This window comes from Anabrus simplex, chromosome 9 (genome assembly GCF_040414725.1).
Source record: "Anabrus simplex isolate iqAnaSimp1 chromosome 9, ASM4041472v1, whole genome shotgun sequence".
NCBI classification, from domain to species: domain Eukaryota; kingdom Metazoa; phylum Arthropoda; class Insecta; order Orthoptera; family Tettigoniidae; genus Anabrus; species Anabrus simplex.
This window is the reverse complement of record NC_090273.1, coordinates 105648892-105670854: the sequence shown is the minus strand read 5'-3', so window position 1 is coordinate 105670854 and position 21963 is coordinate 105648892. Positions and strand designations below refer to the sequence as shown.

At 37.1% G+C, this 21963-nt stretch overlaps 1 protein-coding gene across 1 annotated transcript in view; it reads left to right on the top strand.

Moving 5' to 3' along the window:
- The window catches only part of Ced-12 (engulfment and cell motility Ced-12), a 54855-nt gene extending 34768 nt beyond the window's left edge, over window positions 1–20087 (top strand). The window contains exons 7-8 of the mRNA XM_067154036.2: window positions 5401–5531; window positions 19456–20087. Of these exons, the coding sequence (XP_067010137.1) occupies window positions 5401–5531; window positions 19456–19619 (295 nt within the window). The 3' untranslated portion in view covers window positions 19620–20087. The remainder of the gene's footprint in view (window positions 1–5400; window positions 5532–19455) is intronic.
- The last annotated feature ends 1876 nt before the right edge of the window (window positions 20088–21963 follow it).

Genomic DNA, 21963 nt, shown 5'->3' with positions numbered 1-21963 from the left:
TGACAGGACATTAACACCAAGGTCCGTAAGTATGCCGTAGCCGTCCTCTCGTGAGATACAGTTTCTTGAAAAATGCGTGATAGAGGATTTAGCGTTGATGGGACTGAAATTTCTGGACGGTTGATCCGGGAAATCGTTTCTTCGACGAACGCATAGTGCGGGATTTTTACAATGTGATTTAATTGGGATGCTTGCGGGACCACGTAATTTGAATGGAGAATACGGGAAAACGTAGTTTTCGGGAACGTATAATCGAGGTTCTACTGTAATTAATGTTTTTGATAAGAATGGAGACAAGAAAATTGATTATATAAATTATCCCAATAATTCTGAAGTACAGAAATTCTTAATTTACAAACATATTTTGAGGAATATCAAATATATTATCACAGAATTAATTTAAATTACTATGAAGTTACAGTCATTTGGCGTGACATTGTTGTATCAACATTGTGTGATAGCCCCCTTGGATAGGTAGCCAATGTACTGTTGGCTAAAGCAGTGGTCTGCAAACATTTTATGTCATGCTTCTTGACTGGAACATAATATATTTTGCACCTCTCTTGTTCTTCCTGTTTCTCACTACTTATACGTTGCACAAAAGGATTGTCTCACAAGATCTTTGGGCTTATCTAACTAATTTTTAATAATGTAATGGGAGGCATGATAGTACAGTGGTTTTATTGCTGACTTACCAGCTTGATGGTAGGGCTTCAAGTACCTATGCCATGAGGTTGAGATTTTCACTTGAATAATCATGTGTTGTCAGGTATTGTACCCAGTCAGAATTCCTGACCACATCCGAACTGAGCATGGGTAGTTGGCCTGGCTTCAAAGATACTTGAGAACAGCAGATTTTTTTTTCAGTAGTAATAGTAATACTGGTAGTAAACTCGTATCCTCATCCCAAGGTGATGCAGCTCTTTTTAGGCACACCCCCATTGGAGGTGAGCTGCATGTACCATTTGAACCACATACCAGCACTCCTGCCATTCTTAAATTTCTGGCAGTACCGGGAATTGAACCCGGGCCTCTGAGGATGGCAGCTAATAACACCAACCATTACGCTACAGAGGCGGACAGTAATACTGGTAATAATACTGGTAATAATAAATTTAATGAATGTATATTTATACATGATCACAAAAAATATTATACACTTGACAAAGAAATTAGCAAATTCAAAACTTTCACTTACCCTAAAACTGAATAATATCTTTAAAAAGACACCAAATTTTGACAGTGCTTTGCAAAATAATCCTAGCTTGAATATTTGTATGCTTGTTTGAATGGAAATGGAAGAAATTCCTGCCTTGGTTCATTGTACTGAGTATAGCAGTGACATTCATAACATTCTTATCACAGCTGCGCCCTCTTGCATTACTCTCTGAGCCCGCACTTTGCAGACTACTGGGCTAGAGGCAAAATGAGAAGGAACTTACCACAAGTAAACTGTGGCTTAGGATGGCTGATGGCCTAGCTGGAGACATGAGTAGTAACCAGTGTCCTGGGTTGGCAGTAGCTCAACTTCTTCTCAACTTGAGCTGATAATAGTACATGAATTACCACAGAACATGCAATCTTGTTTAGTGCTTCTTATATCATCTAAAAAATTTGAACATCATGAGGAGGAATATGCATTTTACTAGTGGGCACAGATCTGATAACATTACAAAGATTTAAAACATATCCAGAGTGAATTGTTTTTGTTTTGTTTTGTCTGATCGTAGCCTCCACTTTGTGAACCACTGGGCTACAGGCGAAATAAAATCCATCTTTGTTTGCAAAGCCAATCACAAAGCTCAACTTAAGTCACAGCATCCAGGGCTTGAGACAATTAAGGGACTGGTATAGGATCTTTCTTGCCTGATTATTTGCTGTGTGCTCATCCACAATGTTCGTCATAGATTGGCAAACCACATTTTCCTTACATTTTGCATACTTTAGTTAACTAAAGTGTTGTTATTTTCATGAACTAACTCCTGGCAATCATCTGTAGTTACAAGATTTTCATCTGCAGATGTATTATTTGCAACATTGCAATGGAAGTTGGCCTTGTTGAAAGCATTCTTTATATCATTCTGATCTACTGCATCCCAAGCGATATATGTAACAACATATGTCATATGTACTAATCAACCATTGTATAATCAACTCACTTATAAAATCTGTCTTGTTTTACTGTATACTTTGTCCTCAGGGGTAATCTCCAGTTGGGGAAAGTTGAAATAAAAAAGGAAAGAAAAAAAAACAAACCATTCTTTGTTTCCGTAAGAGACAGGCACGATATTACGGTCATCTCAAACGAATGGACGGAAACAGGTTTGACTCCAAACCCAAAACCACAATGCCCTGGTTCATAAACATCCAAGAAGACCTCCAAATGCTGCATATAAAACCCAAAGACTCCTTCAATAGAGATCTCTTCCGCAAAAAGATACTGACGAATGGACTAAACCGAGACGAGCAACTGAAAAAAAGACAAGGTACAACCTGGACAGAGGAACGCAAGCTGGCTCACTCACAGAGAATGAGGGAATTCTGGGCTCGAAAGAAAGCGAAGCAAACTGCCAAACGTAACAAGACTTAACGTGGTTGTAGATGGCCCCATTTGTTTTCTTCTGTTGATTATTGTTTTTAGCATCTAAAATATGTAAACTCACCATTGTGGACTGTAACATTCAAGAATGGATAGTAGTCTCCTATCTCTCTAAGTTTCTGCAGTTTTGGTTCTCATTGCAGCCTCACCGCTCATATTTCTGCATACCAGGGTGTGTCTCTTTTCGAACCTCAACCTTTCTATCCATCCTTCCGAAGCACTGAAGTCAGGGTGTCCTTTCTCTTCCTATCTGGAATCATGATTCTGTTGACTGATAATTTTGTTGCATGTGCCTTCTTGACCTAGTAAAATAAAAAGCATTTCAGGTATGGAAACTGACCCTCAAGTGCATGTTTACTGCTTCATATGTATGTCCTATTTGTTTTCTTCTGTTGATTATTGTTTTTAAGAAACAGTTTTTCAGCTGTACTTATTTGTGCTACCTCTCATATCAGGGAAAATCAGTTGACTCTACTAACAGAATGTGCTATAAATTTTCAACCGAACAATTTTATTATTTTTGTCTCCTTTCTCTTTCACACTGTTATTGTTATATAAGTGATGCGGGTGAGTATAAGATTCTATTTTGTATATATTGGGTCGATGCATACATTTGTGTGGTTCTTATATTTTATATTTTATTTTACTTTACTGTCACTGTCACGCACTGTAACTCACAATCACTATGTGACGTATTCACCTCCACTCTCTATGACCTTCTGCCAATGTTCAGGTAGCGGTTGAATGCCTTGCATGTAGAACTTTTTTGGTCTTGACTGGATGAAATCTTTTAGCCATTAGTCAAGAGAAGCTTTATCAGGAAACACTTGCCCCTGAATGTGGTTAGAAAGAGAGCAGAAAAGATGGAAATCTGAGGGGGCAAGGTTAGGAGAATATGGAGGATGAGGAAGAGGATCCCTGCGCCAAGTTCAGGAATCACACCTTTGGTCAATTGTGCTGTATGTGGATGAGTGTTATCGTGGAGCAATAAGACTGATCGTTGTCTTTGTCTTTTGTTGTCAGTAGCAACGGCAAGCCATCTTAGCTGGTCACTATACACAGCAGAGGTAAAATCGTTACATTTTTCGGAAGACGTTCATGGTGAAGAATGCCATCTGTGTTCCACCAAACACAAAACATGATTTTCTGTGGATGGGCACTGTCCTTGGCACAGGGAGTTGCTTTTTTTGATGGGCTTGAGCCACTCTTTCCTCTTCTTCATGTTGACATACAGGCACCATTTCTCGTCACTGGTGACAGTGTTTGAAAGGAATGCTTCGTGCCTATCACAAGCCAACCAGTACCAGGCAAGTAATGACGAACAGATGTTTACTTGTTGAGTTTTGTTACTGTCAGTTAGCACATGTGGTACCCAATTTCTGTACCTTACTCATCAAATGCAAATGGCATACAATAGTTGACTGATCACATTTAAAAATTTGCGCCATTTCCTGCGTTGTTTGATGAGGATTCTCATGAAGCTACTCATTCAAGTGATTCTCGTCAAAATCTGAAGGTCTTCCAAAACTTGTATCATCAGGCAAGTCAAACTATCCTGCTCAAAAGCAGGAATTCAGCAATTGCTTCATTCTCGTACACTTCACAAATTGTTCTTGCAGCTCCTGCTGCACTGGCTCCTCTTTTAAACTGAAAGAGTAAAATGTGTTGGAAATGCTCACTTTTCTCAACTTGACATTCTACTTCTGTTTGTCTGAAATATACACAAATAATACATTCACAATCAAGAAAACCTGTGTTCACAACACACAAATTCCAAACTCAGTTAAAACAACGGAATAATGCCGCATTGTTGCCAACCCAAAAGAACACTGCACGAACTTGTGCATCGACCCTGTATATACTGTATAGCCTTTATGCTGTTTATCGTTCTCAATGTGATTTCATTTTGGTGTAAATAAATATGCAAGATACGTTCACTTCCTTGCGTTAAACCACTTTATTGCTGCTACATCTATTCCTTAACAACACACAGTTATACACAACACAACACAACACTATTTATTTTATTTACACCAAAATGAAATCGCATTGAGAATGATAAACAGCATACTGGTCGTTCACTTCACCATCACACAGTCGATTCTGAAAAGTGCAGATATCAACAAGACCACACATCGATTATTCACTTTACCATCACAAGGCAAGATTGACTACTCTTTCACTCACATCAGTTCTGACAAGTTCAGATGTCAACCAAATCCTCTGCTCACTTTAACACTTACCCTATCCCACGCTCTACACTCTGGCCTCTCATCCTGTCAGCTCAATATATATACAGTACTGTTCAACAAACAGTCTAGAAATATCGACTTCTGGAAATGTTCTTGCTACACTATAAATGGAACACATCTGAACCTACAAGGAATGATCGATCGACCGGCCTCTCGATTGGAGTAGATCGTACTCAAATGTTTGAATACAGTTTACAAACACACATGGAGAAGTCTACAAAATTCCTAATATTTCTGCATGTATCTGGATAATAAATCATTACAGTAAGTTTCCAAAAACCTCCATATGTATCAGAATGATAGTGGATTATACCCAATATACAAATATTGCAGAGTTTTCTACAGTTTTGACTACACAGATTGAGGTTAGACATATTCATAATACTGTTTGTATTGGTGGTTATACAGATTTACACTACATATTTACAGGGTATAGTCATACTTAACATTTAATAAAATTGAAAGTTTTACAAGAGTTAGGTTGTGTATAGAGTGGTATACATCCAACATGTTACCAAGTGATAAAAAGAAAAACCATATCATTTCTAGGGGAAGGAAGACGACCCACCAGTTAGCATTTTCTCTAACACTGGACTCAGTTGAAGTATCTTCCCTGGATTTTGTTGCTCCAGATGAGCAAGTCTTTGATTATTGGACAGATGGAATTCATGCTTTACTAGGTATGTATTGAAATAATCTTCAGTTTTCTCTATTTATTAAAAATGTATTTAGATGTATTTATTGATTTAATAAATGACTGTGCTTGCTTATACTCATGGCTCCACCTACATCGACCTGGTTTTGTGATGTGTCCCTTGAGTTATGTTAAAAAGAAACTCTTTAAAAAGAACAGAAAAGTGTACAAGTTTTATTTGTTGTAGTGAAATGGGTTTGATTAAAACTCCGGTAAACGTTGGCTGTTGGAGGTTAAATGTACGCAGATGTTTTTGTGTGGGTTTGTTCGTCAGTTATAAATGATCATATGTCCGAAAATATAGAAATTAGTATGATGTTATCTGCAGTTTATTAATATTAGCTTCTGTTGTCTTCCGTGGAAATAATGATTCTGCTTCTGTCATGGTTTTAAAACAGAAATTTGCAAACTAATTCGGTCCACATGGGTGAGGATGTAGAAACATGTAGGTATTTAGTTGAGGGCTTCCTTATACACTTATGACCTTGCAAAATTTATCATATAACCTTTTTTGCCCAATAATTCGTACGCGCATAGTTTTTATTTTTATTTTTACAATTTGCTTTATGTCTCACTGACACAGATAGGTCTTATGGCGACGATGGGATAGGAAAGGGCTTGGAGTGGGAAGTAAGCGGCCTTGGCTTGTATTAAGGTACAGCCCCAGTATTTGCCTGGTGTGAAAATGGGAAACCACGGAAAACCATCTTCAGGGCTGCCGACGGTGGGGTTCGAACCCACTATCTCCCGAATGCAAGACACATAGTTTAAGGATATCTTTACCGGTTCAAACAGCGTTAACCTGAGTCTCAGAAATGCTCTTCCCCTGCCTAGCACAGGGTTTCTACTCTTAATAAATATAAAAGCTGTTAATGTGAGTGGCCTTTTAAAGATAGGTTCAGTAAAACCCCTATTTAGCATTTTTACAGGGACCTGAATTTTTAACCTTGAATGGGGGTTACCTTAAATCGAGGCTTCAGTAGAAAGCACACCTTTACCAGTAATTTTTGCCCGTATTAACATAAATTGCAGCATCACACATTGTTTACACAATGACAGCAATAAAACAATGAAACATCTACACCACACACTATACTGTAATTAAAGCTTTGTACAATATGTGCTGAAGATTACTCTTGTGTTGAACTGCCTCTGCTATCTAAGCAAGGGACCTTTATTGCATCATAACTAGCTTTGGCCTTTTTTTCAGTGCTGACATCTAGTACATATATATCTTCATTGTACAGTTATGCCTTTAGCATTCAGTCTGTAAGCCTTTGTGAATTTACTAAGTGCTTCCATAATCCTTGATTTGTAACCAGTTCTGTAGCCTCTTTCAGTTCCATGTCTCCTAAAACTAATTGCCGTAGTCTCCCTGTACATCTCTTAAAAATAGGAATATATTCGCTATTATTCCTGATATTGGTTATCCCATGGTTAACCCTTTCTTGTGGCAATAGATTTTTGTCAGTGAATGCAAAACTGTTTTGATTTTAAGGTGTTCTTGTAAGGTTATATATGATTTTCTGTAAAAGTTGAAAAAGACACCACATTAAAATGGGTATGAAAAAAATCAGTTTGTTCAAAACTTTTCACGGATGTTTTCCATACAGCGGCTAACTCATTACTACGGTATTTTATAATTCCGATAGCCTGTAAACTCGCATGTACACTTTTGTTCTTAAAAATTGTAATAGCATCACTCCAGAGGCTTCTGTGGTGAACGTTTCAATTTTTTAACTTCGAAAGGCGTCACCTAAGCTAGGTTTACTGCGCACATATTAAAAAAAACCTATTTCAAGCTTTCTGTAGTGCAATTATAACCTTTTCAGAATAAATGTACATGGGAACAGCCTTTCTGAAATTTAACCAGACGCAAGAGCATATAACCTCACCTCTGAAATAAGTTATGCACATTGCTGTATCTTAAGAAGAAGTATCATGTTCTTATTTTATTTCAGAACCTAGTATTAAAATTAAGCAATCGTTTACTTCAGCCTTTATTTTTAAGGAGTTAACAGCTGCTGTCAGAGGACTTATTTGTGCGCTTATTACAAAAACGTTCTCCCAATATTTGTTTACGACCAGTCGGAGTTGTGGGATATTATTAATCAAAGTTGACAGCCTGTTTGAATGTTGGCAAGAGCTCGCTCATGCATGTAGCGAGAAATCAATACAGAAGATGATCGATCGCATTCAGTATAAACGCCGATGTTGAGTACTGTATTTACTTGCGTATTAGACACCTTTTCCCCCCCATTTTACAGTCAAAATAAGTAAAGGGGAGTCCAATATGCAATAACCTCAAATTTTGTGCAGTGAACACAGGACTTATAAGCTATAAAGAGCTATAAATTGTAGATGTAAACATTCTACAGTGTTCTTTAACAAACTTATGAATGTATTTGAGTTATACTGGCTATTTTTGATGGAAGGCAGTATTTCTAAATGTAAAAAGACAATAAATGGAGAATACGACTTTTAGAACTTAGGCCTATATATAAAGTAAATGTAGTCATTTTTAATTACTCTTATATCACGTCATTCGTTACATCTCATTAATTCCTCTGATGAGGCTGATATCAGGAATGGCATACGGTTGTAAAAACTTGCAACAAAGATTCATCTTGCTTCATACTCGATCCCGTAGAGAAAAGGGATAAGGGTATTATATTATACAATATCGATACAAAATAACTTAATAGCCAGTCATTTGTCTCTGTGAGTTGAGCAGTAGGCCTACCACACAAACCTGAGTAAACCTGATCACTGCTTTTATTTGAATTATCGTCTTGCACCGCCAACCCCTGCTACTTGCGTGTCGTCATTGCAAGTGACGTCATCTTCACTGCCATCTCGTCAGCCATAGCAGCAGCAGCAGCCCTGCAATCGAGAGCATTCGAGGTCCCGTCTTTTTGAACCCTTTAAAAATAGTTTCGTTCCCGACTATAAAGTCCAAACAGTGTGAATATATTTCCAAATGGTTTCTGGTGATGGTCTCTTATATTCCCAGTTGGTGTATGTGCAGTAGAAGCCACTCCTTTCGAATAAAGTCGTGTAGAAAACGTGTCAAACCACCAGCTGCCCGTCTGATAACTAGCGTATGTTACGAGTTGTACTTCTGAATGTAATACATAGTGACTGGAAGCATTCTTTTGATAACTGCGGCTGTTGAAAGCGAGACCCTTATTTTTAAGTATATTTCATGCTTGTTCCTTACATTTATCACATCAGGATTTTTCTGAACAACTGTAAATGAGATAAGAGAGACTGCATTGTTTAGGTTAGGTATGCTATCGTCCGGATAGTACCAGAAGTTCCACGACAGAATAAAAATGAATAACAGGAAAGTTTGCCGCATTTATGTATATCTACAGGTGTGGCGGTAATGCATTTTATCATCATAATGTTTAATTTCGTATGTTCGTTGTCTCAATTTTTTTTAACGCATACACTAGTATATTTTGTTTGGCGTCTCCAAAAGTCGTGAAAAGTAAGTGGAAACATAAAATTATTATTTATTTATTTAGTATTTGCTAATTGGTCAACTAGGGACCATGATAAGTTTCATTATACATTCTGGCATTTACTCAGTTTTCGATAGATCCAGAAGGTTTCATTAGCTTGCTGTGTTGAGCGTGGCATCCATTCGACCATGTTGCAACCATTGTCCACATCACATCCCGGAAAGTCCCAAAAGTCACAATGCTTTTTCTGAAAAAATCTTGTTCGTGCGCGTCATATTCATCATCATCATCATTTCCCTTTATCCAGCTGTAGCCAGGTAGGGGCAAATATGGTTCCTCTCCACTTTCTTCGGTGTTTCCACCACTCGTCCTCCAACACTGTGTCCCAGTCCAGGTTCCTTTCTATAATACTGCGTTGGGTTGTGTCCTTCCATCTCAGTTGTGGTCGTCCACGGCCTCTCCTTCCTTGCATTTGCATTTCCATCACCTCTTTTTTGGCATTCTTTCATCACTCATTCGCTTTATGTGCCCAAACCATCTTCTCTATTCTATCATTAATTTTTTCCACTCCAATTTCTTCCCGGATTTTCTCATTCCTTATTTTGTCTCTTCTACTCTTCTGTATCATACTCCTCAAGAACTTCATTTTGTCTGCCTGTATTTAACTCTCATCCTTCTTTGTCATTGTCCAAGTTTCTGCTCCGTAAGTTGTTATGGGTACTTAATACATCTTGTACATAGTTTCTTTTGCTTCCATTGGCACATGTGTGTCCCATAACATGCTTCTTACGCTATGATAGAAACAGCTTCCAGCTTGATTCCTCTTACTAATCTCAGCATCCAGTTGAGCATTCTCCATTAATTCACTCCTTAGGTATTTGAACATCTCCACTACTTCCAGGGGCTTGCCTGCAAGTCTAATCTGACCTTTCCCTTCTTTCTCCCCTCTAGTCATAACAAGAGTTTTATTCTTTTCTACACTTATTTTCAATCCACATTTTTTGATCTTCCCATTCACTACACCCAACTGTTCTTGAACCTTCATGTCCTCTTCTGCCCAAATCACAATATCATCTGCAAATAACATGATGTTCATTTCTCTTCCTCCATATGTTGCTTTTGCTGTTCTCATGATGTCATCCATTACTATTGTAAACAGGACTGGTGATGCAACACTTCCCTGTCTCAGCCCACTAGTGATTTTGAACCAACTTGTCCTGCCAGCTTGTGTTTGCACGCAACTACAACATTCCTTATACATTGCCATGATCATGTTTGTTAATCCCAGTCCAATTCCTTTTTGCACCAAACTGTCCCAAACTTTAGTCCTGGGGACACTGTCATATGTGTTTTCAGTGTCAATGAATGTCATCACCATATCATTCCCATACTCCCATTGCTTTTCCATTAGTTGTCTCATGATTAAAATGGGCTCTATAGTTGACCTTCCACTTCTGAAACCAAACCGATTTTTTTGTATCTGATTTTCAACCCTCAACCTTATCATACTTTCCAGTATCCTCTCCATTATCTTAGCAACATGGGATATCAGAGTAATTCCCCTGTAGTTCTTCAATACTTTCTTATCGCCTTTCTTGAAAATTGGGATGATTATTCCTTTTTGCCAATCCTCAGGGACCTCCTTATTCTCCCAGACAATCCTGAGAATTCTGTATGTCCACTGCAGGCCTACAGCTCCAGCTGCCTTTATCATCTCCAATGAAATTTCATCTATTCCAGCAGTTTTTCCATTCTTCATCTTTCTTAGTGCCATTTCATTTTCATTCATTGTAATTTCTTTATCCATTTCCTCATCAACTAATTGCCTTTCCTGGTCGTCCATTGAATGACCGTCATTAGTTCTCATGTTCAGCAGCTTCTAAAAATACTCTCCAACTATTTCTTATTTATTCTGGCTTTGTTAATATTATGCTGCCTTCATCCTTCACAAATCTGGTGTTTACTTAATCTCTCTTTTTGTTTCTTAAAATGCCATACAGTAATTTCTTGCTGCCCTGCACATCATCTCTCACTGTGTGAATAAGGCCCACTTTTTCCTCTTTTCTTCCTCCACTACTTTCGTGGTCAAATTCTTCGCCTCCACATATTTTCTTCTACTTTCTTCAGTCTTAGATGTTTTCCATGCTTTCCATGCCATGTTCTTTTCTTTCACTTTAATCTTTACCCTATCATTCCACCAGTGTCTCTCTTTGTCTCTCACATTTCCTGATGTTCTACCACATACCTTTTTTGCACATCCAACCAGTGGTTCCTTAAATCTTTTCCATTCATCTTCAACATTCCCCATCTCGTCCTGGGTCCCTTTGAAATTCTTCTTGTATGCTTTTCTCCTTCAACTTCCATACTTTAATTCTTCTCTCTCTCCTTAATGGGTTTTTTTCAATCTTTTCCACTTTCAATTTTCCTATGACAACTCTATGATCTCCACCAAAGGCTTCTTCAGGCATGGCTGTAACATCTAAAAGGTTCTTCCGGTGTTCTTTCCCTTTGATTATGTATCATGGTCTTTGTTCGTCTGTCTCCCCAACCATACCTTGTAACCTTCTAACTGTTCTTCTTCCTAAACCAGGTGTTTCCAACAATCATTTGGTTCCTCATGCAAAAATCCACCAACAACTCGCCTTCTGGATTTACATTTCCATATTATTATTATTTGTTAGGTACATTGGCAAGTAACACAATCGTTATGATTGGGTAGTTTTTTCATGTTTTAAACCTATTTCTCTCCAGAAAATACCTATATTGGCCCGAGTTACGATATATTAAACGATCAATTTGTTAATGATCTCGCCTGATGTAACATGCCCCCAGTGGAGGGGAGTTACATGTACCATTTTTACCGCATATCCAACCTTCCTGCCATTCGTAAATCTTTGCAGTACGGTACCGGGAATCGAACTCAGACTCTCGAGAACGGCAGCTAATTGTGCTAACCATTACGCTGTCGGACATTCTTAACTACAAAACACAGACATATAGCATGACACCAATATAAATGGTCCGTTATTGGACATTATAAATTTTCCAGCTAACTCATTCTTGGTTGCCAGCGTTTCGCCCTCATGTGCTAGGGTGGGCTCATCAGTTGGTACCTAGCACACCTACCAATACCTTCCCTATGGGAATCAACATCTATATCATATAGCATGACTGATGCATGCCTGCAATGCGCGGGTGGACACAAAATTATTCACCTATTTGTGTGACTTCATCAAAGCTGCAGTAGGCGTACGCTACGGAGGTGGACATTTCTTAACTAGAAAATACAGATGTTACGCATGGCTTTTACGCATGTTTTCAATGCATGGGTCGTATGGATGAAACTATTGACAAATTTGTGCGATGTCATCAGAGCTGCAATAAGACTTGTATCCGCTTAGAAGCGGAATTATTGTTCTTCTCTGATGAATTACTTTGGAGGGTCTTGTATGCAAGATTTTTTTTTTTTCATTTTCTTCGTCTCTAAAAGCCAGGGGGTGTCTAATGCACGAGTAAATACGGTATATGAATATTGATAACAAAAAAACTAATGCACCCAAATCTGTTTGTAATAACGGATGAATCAGTGAAAGGGTTCTCATTGCAACTGAAGGATATTGCACAGATTAATATTTGATTTTCTGAAGGGCATAACGATATTGTCGTTACAACGGGGTTCTCTTTTACTGTACTACAGCGTCCGTGGTCGAAAGTGTATGTGAGCCTGACATCTCACTTTAGTGCTAAGTGCCCAAGCTCTAAATCTCTTCTGTCTTGAATCATACTTAGAAAGCTTATGATGTCTTTTTCATAGAGTACCGAGCTTGATAGCTGCAGTTGCTTAAGTGCGGCCAGTATCCAGTAATCGGGAGATAGTGGGTTCGAGCCCCACTGTCGGCAGCCCTAAAGATGGTTTTCCATGGTTTCCCAGTTTCATACCAGGCAAATGCCAGGGCTGTACCTTAATTAAGGCCACGGCCACTTCCTTCCAATTCCTAGGCCTTTCCCATCCCATCGTCACTGTAAGACATATCTGTCGGTGCGACGTAAAGCAAAAAAAAAAAAAAAAAATTGAAATTTCCTTGCACTAAATGTGAATTACGTTAAATTGAATATAAAATTACATTACTCTTATGGCATAATTTTCGGGACTTGAAATTTCTTCCGTTAAATGCGGGTTTACGCTAGCCTAAATCGAGTTCGCGCAAAATCAGGGTTATATTGTATGTGGTTTCCTAGACTCTTGTGTGGAACTTTTTATGCTGTACAATTCTTGTCCATTTAGTTTATGCTGCATCAAACTGAGTTTCAGGAATACTCTTCTTGTACCTAGTGCAAGATTTATCCTGTTAAAGAATGTAAAAACTGTTATTGTCGGTGACCTTTTAAAGCTAGGTATGTGGTCCCAGGGTTGTATAACTTTTCATGCTTTCAATTTTTATGCATATGGTTTATGGATATCTTTAAGGGGGGAGCTACAGCTTTGAACGTAGAAATTTGGGGTGTATTAAACATTTTTTCCTGCAGCAATGGAGATGAATACTAAAAGGAAACTTAGCATGACAAATACATTGTTCCTTAATAATATGCCTACATATTTAAAAACCATAAAAACCTATGCCATTATATATAATTAATTATTCAAAATGGCGGTGCATCATGGACACTATTTTGCAGTTTCCCCGATAATTTCCAAACACACAAATATTTGTCTAAGATTCTTTGTTTGTTGTGATTAGTAACGTCATAGCTACAATCAGTGAAGTCCATCAAGTATAAATATTTTTTGTCATTAAGTTATTTTCAAGTAGTCATTTTGTTCATTAATTTTCATTTGAAAATAATATTTTTAATGTAACCAATGAAGCTAGCCCAATAATTCTGGTATATCGTCTTCTTTTCTATGAAATATACATGCATGAAAAATTTTATCGTAATATCTTAAAAACTTTCAGAGTTATCAGGGAACAGTTCTGAAAAACACAAGTTACAGGAAACGAGCAACAAACTTAACTATAAAGGTGACAGGAATTCACGTTTTTGGTCACAACTTCGAAAGTATTGGAGTTATTAACAAAAAAAAAATTCACTGTTATAAAGAGAAAAGTTCAATTTTAAATGAAACAAATAAATTGAAAAATCACTTTTTTGGTCGGTCAAAGGTGGTGTTCGCCCCGTAATGCTCTAGGCAATTTGAGATGAGGAAGTGTTCCTCTGCCATCACTATCCTTGAGTTTCCTTTCATCACATTTCAATATTTAATACATGAAAGATTTCCTTGGGAGATTGTCTAGGCAATGAGGAAAACTGCATAAAATTCTGTTCAGCGTTTCTTGAGTTATGGAATGCTAATTTTGTATCTAGTGCAGGATTTCTACTGTTAGAAAACATAACTATTATTGTGGCTGAACTTTTGAAGATAAGTGTAATATGGTCTCACAGAGTTTATTGTAGTACATTCTATGCTCTATAATTGGTACGCATATAGTTTGTGAATATCTTTAACGGTTTAGGCAGCACCAGCCGATAAGGGTTTTGCCTGGTGTCACTTTCTTCGGATTGTTTTGCAGAAATCGTTACTGCTCGGTTTTCTGTCATTACAGTTCAATATTTTATGCACGAAAACCTTCCTCAGTAGATTATCTAGACAGCAGAGGAAACAGTATAGAAATCCATCCAGCAGTTCTTAAGTTATAACCAGACACCAGTACAAACATACCGACAGACATGGAGTTTTATATATTGGGCGAGTCCCGCAGGGGTTGACATCCTTTCTACATGCTGCGTGTCAGTAAACAAGAGCACGAGTGCCATCACACCATTCCCGTATGCCTGTAGAAACCCTGTTAACTTCGGTGAATGGGCAGTTGAATTGAAGAACAGATAGAAAAAGGAATGGAGGTTGCCTCATTACAGTAAGTGTTGAAAATACTCTCCCTGAGCCTGTTGACAGAGGTTGTTGCATATGATGATATTCTGGTTCACTCTCTACAATTCAGCATCATGAATTTTCAAAATGTTAGTGCAAAGTACATTTTTTAAATTTATTCTTTGGCACAGGGGTTGATTCTATACACCCTTTCAAACTACCTTGTGAAAAGAGGCAGCTAATAACACTTAATTGTTACAATATGGAGGTTGACAATATTAACCTTGACTTCTCATTAGTTATAGAATCGTTGTAGCTATTTTGGATCCTCATGGTTAAAAGTGTTTGTAACCACTACAGGAATTTGACGAACTATGCGCATGTGCGCTATATTAGTTTTCAACACTCTTTCAATGAAATTGAAGTTGATAGTGTTCACATAGAACATTTCCCAATTATTTAAAACCACCACAAATTCATTATTCTAAATATTTCTTTGGTTGCGAAATAATAAACATGACCAACAGAACAGTTTATTATATTTGTACACTCACTTAACCATGGTATTTCTGTATACTCACGAACATAAAACTTAAATTTTACTGTTTAGCTGCTTGTTTTATGAAACTGAATGAGATTGGATAACGATGGTGAATGTCACCCTTTAGTGATGAGTTCTTTTCTTGGTAGCTAAACAAGTTTTTTCTCATTAATTCTTCTATTTCACAATCATAAGGTTTATTTACTGGATTTTTACCACATTTTAATGTACTTATTTTTACGACACCAGTCTGCACAAAATACTGTATAATCTCGAATACCATCCGCACTGTTTTTTTTGAAAATATTGCTTCCAAAATTTTGTGCAGGCCTTATTTAAAATTTTGGGAAATTTATCTTTCCGAATGCGCGTAATTCGGGCATCACCGCTGGCGCACCTCGGCAACAATGCCGTCTCTCCGCTCTCAGTATACACTACTTCCGCACTTGGCGTCAGTCTCACACACGTTCTCGGAGCATCAACATGAATTCCACAAAGCGTTTGTGATCTTTTACTGCGAGTGAGAAACTGAAAGTAGTTTGGGAAGCCGAAATTGTTGGAAATCGTGCCGCCGGTAGGAAATACGATATTGATGAGTCGTGTATTTGCGATTGGAGAAAGAAGAAAAATGTGCTATTAACATGTAGTGGTGATCGTAGAGCTTTTCGTGGACTGAGTGCACAGTTTCCAGAAATTGAAAAAACTTCATAAATATGTGACAGAAAGGCGGGAATTGGGATATGGTGTGTCAACCAAAATGTTTCAGCCAAAGGCGTTAGAGATTGCAAAGGAACTCGTTGGATATCATTCTGGAAATGTTTGTTTAACTTTACTTTTGTATTTTGTAATCTTTTGATGTGTGTTAGTTAGTAAAGATTGTAAATAATTTTGTCTTCACTTTTTTTTAAAAATGTTGTTTTCAAAATAAGGGTGTAGGTCTTATTCGGTCAAGATTATACGGTATATGGATTTACCTTTGCACACATTCCCTTACGAACTAGAAAAAAAATTGGATGCAGGATGTGCCATCACATCCTCACTACTGGCATATAAATGAAACCAGTCTCGAACTCCCCCTATCTTTCTTTCCTCCTCCTCTACCCACCCTGCCCAGCTTTTACATACATTGCTGAGGACCAGGCAGGCTCGTCCTCTGTGTCACCAACTGGTGCAGGATATCACCACTGACTCTGAAAGCTTTTCAGTAATGCTTGTTTGTTATTTCCTTTTTTAAAAAATTAGGAATGATAATAAATAGGGGGCGGATTTCTATGACAACTCATATTTTTTCCCTTAACATTATATCTTGTATTTTCAGCACGTTTCCAAGCATGATAATCAAGATTAAACAGGTTTTATTGGGCATATAGATGCATATTTAGGCTTTTTAAAAGTTTTATGGCATATTTTGAAAAAAATATCATTATAATGGCATATTTTGGTAATTTTCATTTGAATTTCGTTTTATAAAAATCAGAATAAGCTCTAGAAATTATTTTTCAGGATAGACTGGAATATACTACTGAAGAACCATTCTAAAGTAGTGTGTAGGATTACTGAAGAGGGCTCTGCCATCTAAGTGACTTCTCAACTCTACTATAGCTAATGCTTCATTGTTTTGCAATCTCACAGACATGAAATAAAAGTTACATTGAAGTCTTAAAATCAAAAGGTTGTGAAGTACGGTATTTAATAATAAACCTGCAGAACGCCGCATAGGCTTTAGATTTAATATAGTGTATGGAATGTTTCTAACAGGTAGGAGCTATTGTTTGCTAGCTGGGTCTTTTCCTGGAAACCGGGCTATTGTTTACATCGAAGCAGAGGTAATTCTGCAGTTATTTGTCATTGTTCTTATCTCTCTCCTTCGCCCTTCCCTCTTCCACCTTCAACCCACTGAATGACCTTGGTCATTAGGGAGCTTCAGTCATTCAGTTCCTTTCAATATGCCTAAAACGAAAGTCTCAATTTGTGGGAAGTTGCAAAGTTTTGTTTGCGAGTTTGGTGAAAACATATTCAGTATGGATGGAGTGACATTATTCTGTAAATTGTGTGAGGTAAAAGTTACTGCTGAAAAATGCTTCTCTGTGCAACAACACTGTAATAGTGTAAAACATAAGAATTGTGTAACTAGATATTCTGCACTCGAAAATAGGCATCATCTGCTATTCGAAACCCCGACATCAAGTTCACAATGTTCACAATTTTCACAAGATCTCTGCAAGATGATAGTTTCATCTAATATTCCTTTAAAGAAACTTAACAGCCGAAGCTTGAGACAGTTTCTTGAAAAATATACAAAGCATTCTGTTCCCAACGAATCTACTCTCAGGAAGGACTATTTGACCCCTTGTTATGAAGAGATGTAGGATATAATAAGGCGTGGCATGGGAGACAGTAAGATATGGGTTTCAATAGACGAGACCACAGATGTGGATGGAAGATATGTAGCAAATGTGATCGTTGGCACGCTGAAGGAAGACCGGCCTGGAGGTACATTCCTCCTGACATGTGAAGTGGTAGAGAAGACAAACCATTCCACCATCGCAATTCTCTTCGACAGTTCAATGAATCTGTTGTGACCAAACGGGGCAGAGAGAGAGCACATTTTTCTATTTGTAACTGATGCTGCCCCATATATGGTGAAGGCAGCCAAGGGACTTAAAATGCTATACCCGAAAATGATACATATGACATGTCTTGCACATGACTTGCATAGAGCATCTGAAGAAGTTAGAAGTAGCTACCCTGAAGTTGATAAATTGATATCGATCTGTCAGAAAGTGTTTGTCAAAGCTCCACTTCGCGTTCAGAAATTTCAAGGAGAACCACCTTCACTACCCCTACCTCTCAAGCAAGTTATAACGCGATGGGGGACTTGGCTTGATGCCACAGTGTACTATTGCAACAACTTAGATGTCGTGGAGAAGATTGTGAAGTCTTTTGATCCTGCAGAATCGTCCTCCATAAAAACCACTCAAGATTTATTTGCAAGCACTACTTTAAAAGCGGACCTGGCTTACATAAAGTCCAATTTTAATTCTTTATCTCGAGCAATCACACAACTGGAAGTTTCAGGTGCAGAACTAAGCGATGCACTGGATGTTGTAAAGTGCATTGAACAGGAATTAAAGCATGCAAAAGGAACAATAGCATATAGGGTGTGTAGAAAATTAGAAAATGTACTGGGAAAAAATAGCGGACTTGTGTACCTGCGTGGAATAAGTGACATTCTTTGTGGAAACCCTTCATCTGCAGATTTCCAGGAATTTTCTCCAAGTGATTTAACTCTATTCAAGTACGCTCCTGTTACATCATGTGATGTCAAAAGAAGTTTTTCTAGATACAAGACGATACTCAGCGACAACAGGAGGGGATTCTCATTCAACAATCTTAAGATGCATGTGGTCATAAAGTGCAACAATTCTGATAATGGAGACCAGATCAGTTGATTTTGTGTTAAAGATTTCGAAGAATTAAAACTTTTTAAACTCTAAATTAATTGCAGCCTGTAGCAATCGTAATAAAAGTGTTTCTATGTAACATAGATGCTATTCATTAAGTCATATTTTGAATTTTATAGGTCATATTTTTATGTTTTTTTTAGGTCATAAATGCATACATATTTCATACATTTTTAGGTCATAGAAATCTGCCCCCTAATAATAAACATACTTGTAGATAAATTGAGGAGTGTCTGTTCAAAAGGTGCTATTTCCACTTCAAAATAAAAATTAGTATTTCATCCATAATTATTATGCATTGCAGTAGTTGAATACTATCAAATGTCATTACAATTCAGACCAAAAAAAGATGTAATTCCTTAAAATTTGTACCAGGGCCGATGACCTTAGATGTTAGCCTCCTATAAAGAACAAGCATCATCATCATCAACATTTGTACCATACCCAATCATGGTATTTTCAATGTGCCTGTTATTCTACGTTGTATGCTTTTTTCCCCGCAACTTTCTTGGAACCAAAAGACTTATATCCCTGAATGAATTTTTAAATATTTTTCAATACTTTCACAGGTAATAAAATGCTGAGCAAGAAGACCGATAACGATCTTGAAACTCTCTTATCGATGGACATAAAACTTCGCCTATTGGATGCAGAAGGTGTGGATATACCACAAGATCCACCTCCCATTCCAGCTGATCCTCCAAACTATGACTTTTGTTATGAACTCAAGTGATAAGTCATTACCCTTCCACAGAATCTTATTTTCGAGTCTCAAGTATATATTTTTGCCAAAGATTAGTCTTAAGGAAAAGTACACAAATTGAAGGCAGCATTAATGTAACTCCATACAGAGTGATTCCTATGTCTATAGGAATGATTGATGAGTTAATTTACGGTATATACAGAAATATAAATGAATTTTAGTTTCAGTAACTACTGTCACCAAACTAGACTGCTTCTGTGTACACATTTTTAGGTTGTGAAAGAGCTTCTGCAAAGAAAAGTGCAGTGGTAGCAATATTATTTACTGCCCTCATTTGTTTATTAGGTATTTGCTCTGATGGGAGTTGTGTATCATGATTTAGTATGGCTAGATCTAGGAACTGATAGATATTAGGAAATACTGAAACTAACCTGTTAAATAGAGACAAGAAATCAATTCCAGTACTCTGAAGAGAGATGATATTTTGTAAGTTTATGTACCCTATCCATTCTATTTTGCAATTTCTTTTAAAAGCCTTCATAAAAAGAAAACTTAAAGGTATAATTTTAACATAAGAGGATGTGGAAGAAGGAAAATAGTTATAAAACAAATGATAGTTGTGAACTTCCATTCATTTAGATTACTGGATTTCAATCGTCATCATAGTTGTCGTCATCATCGTCGTCTCTGTCTCTTAGCCAGGTGTGGTTGAGTCAAGGCAAATAATGAATCCATTTGTTCCTTTCCATTTCCATTGTTTGTTTCATAATATTAATTTTTAACTATTAGGTTCTTCAGTCTTCCAAAACTAATTTTGAGGTAGTTCAGGTAGTTTATAAATTTATTACTCAAAATTAGTTTTGGTAGACTTAAGAACCTAAAAAATAATTTAAAAATTAACTGTGTCAAGACTGTAAAGAGATGGTTTCGGATATAACAAAAAAATCATAATTTTAATTTCCAAAACCATCCCAGTCTATTTTTCGTCAAGTAGTTAATTTTTCCTTTTTCTTTTCATATGTCTTCAATTTTCACTCCACTGCCACCTGTATTTGATTTCCATTCTTTGTAACTGGCCATGGTTGAGCTGCATTCTTGTATGTCCTAATAGTTGTGTGATATGCATTGTACGATGTTTTTTGAGCCTTCACTAACACATTATTCCATAGTAGATTTTGTATTCTTTGATGACATACTTCCACGTATTCTCTTGCAAATTTCCATATCTATACTTGAACTCTCTGTTAATTCCTTTCTGTCTACTTGAAATTGTTGACTACTCTGACATCTGAATCTCTGATTTTTTATAGCTCCAGTTCTTTCTCTCCTTCCTCTTGTAATAATCATTCTTATCTTGGACCTGTTTAGGCCTTTTCCTCAAGTTGCAATATCACCAAAATCTTGTCTTTTAAAAAAGGTCTCCAAGTACTGCTTTTGCTGCCCTTCTCTAGTAAATGCTGTAAAGTTATAATATGCCATATATATATATACACAAATAATCCCTTTACCCTAATTTTAGGATGGGATATTTTGGAAAAAAAAAAAAATTTTGTAATTATATAGCTTTGTTAATTATTGATATTGAGAACCATAAATACTGCAGAACAATAAATACATCTGGTCACCATCAGGAATTTGCAAGAGTAACTACGAATTTCTCTGACACAAAACAATAACAAATCTGTGGAAATTCACAATAGTTTCTTCATAATTGGCTGGGAGATGATGTGCAATGATGGTTTTCCTTCATTCAAGAACCTGCGTGAGCTATCCATGACTAGCCTTACAACTTGTCATTTTTAAGTCTCTTGCATTTGCAATGGCTTTCAACTAACACATTTCACTCATGACTGCAGACCCAAACTGTCTCTTTTCAATCAGATATTTGCATATCCTGTTTTAGATTTCTGGAAACTTCACTTTTGCCTGCTAATGCCCAATGGTTACTGTTTGTCTGTTCGAGAAGAGCTTAATTTTCCTCCAATTGTGTATGGAACTCCTGTCCATATCATACTTTCTTCCCACAGGACGGTTACCAATTTGCTTTGCCTCTTCAGTAATGTAGAGCTTTTCATTAGGTGGGAATGACCTACAAACATACGTTTCTTTTTCAGGTAATTTATAATGAATTAGTTTTGGCAGACTGAAGAACCAAACAGTTATACAGGGTGTATCATAACTATACCGACAAAAAAAATTGGGATGCTCTTCATGTTAAGAACTGTGGTGCAGACGGATTGGTGAGGAAAATTTTTCTTTTTCAGAAAATGAATTTACTTTGTTACTTCTGGGTGTACGATTCGAATTGATGAACTCACCGTATTTACTATGCCAGAACACAAGCCGCTGCTTTAATTCAAGGATGTGAAGTGGG